The sequence below is a fragment of the Neltuma alba genome, unplaced genomic scaffold (genome assembly GCF_004799145.2).
Source record: "Neltuma alba isolate B1F8T4 unplaced genomic scaffold, ASM479914v2 tig00003320_pilon, whole genome shotgun sequence".
NCBI classification, from domain to species: Eukaryota; Viridiplantae; Streptophyta; class Magnoliopsida; order Fabales; family Fabaceae; genus Neltuma; species Neltuma alba.
Window position 1 is genome coordinate 23311 of NW_021633236.1, and position 3496 is coordinate 26806.

The 3496-nt window shown below is 35.1% G+C and overlaps 1 protein-coding gene across 1 annotated transcript; it reads right to left on the reverse strand.

The window, feature by feature from the left end:
- Positions 1–432: 432 nt before the first annotated feature.
- LOC114741218 (protein ASYMMETRIC LEAVES 2-like) lies at positions 433–3070 on the reverse strand. The gene is made up of 2 exons (XM_028929472.1): positions 2545–3070; positions 433–602 (listed from the first exon to the last, which is right to left on the reverse strand). The coding sequence occupies exons 1-2, from the start codon at positions 3068–3070 to the stop codon at positions 433–435; spliced, it is 696 nt and encodes a 231-aa protein (XP_028785305.1).
- Positions 3071–3496: the final 426 nt, after the last annotated feature.

Consider the following 3496-nt stretch of genomic DNA (forward strand, 5'->3'; position numbering starts at 1 on the left):
TCCTTAAATATGTTTTTATCTAAATATAAACTCAAACAATGTTACAAATATATACAACCAACGCATTCATCAAAATTTCAAAAAATTCACTTGAACTGTTTTAAATTTAAATATCTTTGTGAATATATAAATTAAAAGAAAAAGAAAATCAATATCTCCTGTAACACTTTGGACCAAAAGTTCATTTATAATACAGTTAGTGGTGAATCAACGAGGCAACGTTGAGACAATTGCGAGCCATCTTGCTAATCAATTCATTGAGATCCGCCACTGGTGACTCCTTGAAGTCCTTAAACGCATCGTCGCATGTCAAAACATCCAAAACGGCAGCGCTTAGCAGGCTATTGACGGTCTTGATGTCGCTCGCATGAAGTGCGTCCAATGCATTTTGTAGTTTATCCAAACCCTCCCTGTAATATTCCTTGCACTCGGTTAACGCATGAGAAGCATCTTCCAAAAAGAAGAGAGGTTCGAAACGGCGTCTTGCAGCGGCTCGATGCAGGCCTTTGTGGAAGCTTCGAGCACCGACATTGGGTTAACGCCGTCGCCGTCGCCAGGGAAAAGCATGGGGGAGACCCTGGAAACGCAAATCTTAGGGTAATCTGTTGAATTGCAGATCGATTTCAGTGTTGGATTAGCGTTTTGGTTTGGTTCAGTCGAAGGGGATAAATTGATGTTTCACTTCTTCTCCTTCTTTTTCTTCGAAAAGAAAAGATAACAAGAGCTTGAAAAATACTCCATTCGTTCTTATATGTATTTTTAAATTTATCTAAGCATTTATTATTTTTTTCTATTTTGTTTTTAGTTTACTGTATTTAGTATTCTCTTTCTTTTATTGATATTAGCTTCATATATTTTTTTATTTATTGTCTTTCTTATTTATTCTCTTGATAAATAAAGAAAAATTTAAAAAAATATATATTTCTGACTTATTTATTATTTTAACTAATTTTAACTATTAATTCGTTAAATATGATTGCATTATTTGAAATTTATATATAAAAGCAGAAGGAGTACAAAACAAACAAATACAATCCGCTTCTAGGGCGTGGATTTGAATTTGATGCAGACTAATTATATCTTCATTATGATTTTAAGTTTTCAAAGCCAAGTTGTTAACAGATTGATTTCTGACTTTCATGTTCTTGTTCCAGAAAATCACACTCCTAACTTAGCTAATTGATTTCTGTCCTCGCTCCTCAGCAGATGATTCATTCCTCTATCTTTCATTAATGTAGTTAATAAAAGTAATATGGAAAATAACTCAAGTTTGATAATAAATTTAATTATTTTTATAGGTATATGTGAAAAAGTTGTTATAAAAAGTACAAGAGGGAGTAGTACTTAGTTTTAATGGCGTAGGTAATATATGTGCACCTCTTATATATATGTGTGTATCTTCCTCCTATATATCCATGCATACATGTCATAGACCTTCTATTCAATTCAGTAATATAAGTATAATTATTTTTAATTAAGGCATCGAGTAAAAAAAAAAAAACTTGGTTTCATTTAGGAGGTTAAGAGCTAAAACCTTTGTTTTTTTAAGTAGTCACTTTAAACTTGAGATTAATTTTCGAACTCTAAGAGAATGACTTAAACTTCATTTATAGATAAAAACAATCACATACAAATATATGATATTCGATGGTATAAGGTTAATGGTGATAATCTATGTACCAATGTTTGGTTGGACTTTTGTCAAACGGGCTCTAAGTTTTCGTTCAATTACACGATGATCATCGATAATCATGACTCTTGAGCATTGGGTGAAAACAACTTGATTCTCTTACCTTTAGGTCATTTTTGTCTAAAATATTCGAATATTAATTCAATAATAAGTATCAGATAATCTAAAATATTCGAATATTAATTCAATATATAGCCATAAATATCAGGGTCTCTAAAATATTGATTCAGTAATACCAAATGTGAGATAATGATATAAAATTGTTGTGATTTAGGAGGTGTTTGGGAAGCCTAATAAGCACTTTTCAAAAGCAATTTTTCACAAATGGAAGTAAACTCCTCCACATATTTGCCTCGTACACTGTAAAAGTACTTTTGAAACCATGATTTTGATCTTACCCAAACACCTCCTTAGAGTCCTTCTAGGTCAAATATACTATTACTAATGGTAATAATTTTGTTTTTTGGTAGGCACAAGTATCCTTCTATGGAGGCAATTATGTCAAAACATTATCGAAATAGGAATTTGAACTTTAATTCATCATGTCGTGGGAGACTAATCTTTTTTGCTAAACTCAATTCTCATTGGTAATCATAGCAATGTTGAGACAATTGATTATACATTCCAGCATACGAGAGAACGAAAACGTGTATCATGCCATCGGCCTTATAGCCTTTTTATGAGTGTGAGGTGGTAAGTTTAATACTGCTTGTTATCTCATACAGTTAATGTTTTAATGGGAAAAAAAAAACTCTGTACCAAACATGAGATATTAAGATTCAGAATCAATAAATTGCTCTTTTCTTAAAAAAATCGTCAGATTCCATGTAACGCACGGGTATATGGACCCATACTTTTTTGTGACAACGTCCATTGCTGAGATTGCACCTCGAACTGATGATGTGCTTCAACCTGACGATGAAAGACGTGGGTTTGGCCCACTGGGTATCCGTCATGGCCGCCGCCTCCAGCGAAGTTGAAAGTCAAAAGTTCTTGCCGATTGAATCCCATTATGTGGTTCGGAAGCAAGGCCTGCTGATCAATGTAGGCGGCGAGTTCTTTTCTGGCGTCGATGAGTTCACTCTCCAGCTGATTCAGGCGGTGCTGGAGGACGGAGATAATGCCGAAGCAGCCGTACACGGGGTCCCGGAGGCGGGCCTCGGCTTCATAAGCTAAGGATCTGACGGCGTCTTCACGCTGCACCACGTTAATGTCGTTCAGAATCTTGGCCACATTGCTTGCCCCAAAGATCTTGTGTACGCAAGCAAACTTCCGAGGGTTGTCCGCCGGAAAATATGGCGCAAACACGCATCCCGGCGTGCATTTCCTCCTCTGCATCTTGCAAGCCGCACACGGTGGTGGGTTCGTCGACGATGACATCTCTCCCTCACTCTCTCTCTCTCTACACCCAATAATAATCCAACTGCTGCAAAATTTAGTAGTAACAAAGAAACTCATGAAACAATAATATATAATCATCAAGCAACATGAATAAACTAATTTCCATGGCTAGGGTTTGAAGCGTATATCGTTTACGTTAGGGTTTCGAATAGTTTAAGAGACTTTCCTACCTGGACGATGAGGTTTTGTACTGAAACAGAGAGTGAAGTACATCGAAGTGCGAAGGCGCAAGCTTGATATACACACCTATATATATATATAAATATATATATATATGGCGTTTGGCGATGCAAATCAAATTAATTAAATTAATTATTAATTAATTTCCAAAAATAAACTTAACACAAATTTGAGATTGTGATGCTAATTGAGAGAATCTTAGATTGGTTACCATTTAATGTCTTA

Bases quoted from the DNA above. Each gene is read 5' to 3' on its own strand.
- LOC114741218 (XM_028929472.1), bottom strand. From the start codon at position 3,070: ATGTCATCGTCGACGAACCCACCACCGTGTGCGGCTTGCAAGATGCAG. The intron at 603-2,544 runs GTATGGGTCCAT...GCAATTCAACAG, and splicing joins ATGGACGTTGTCACAAAAAA to ATTACCCTAAGATTTGCGTT.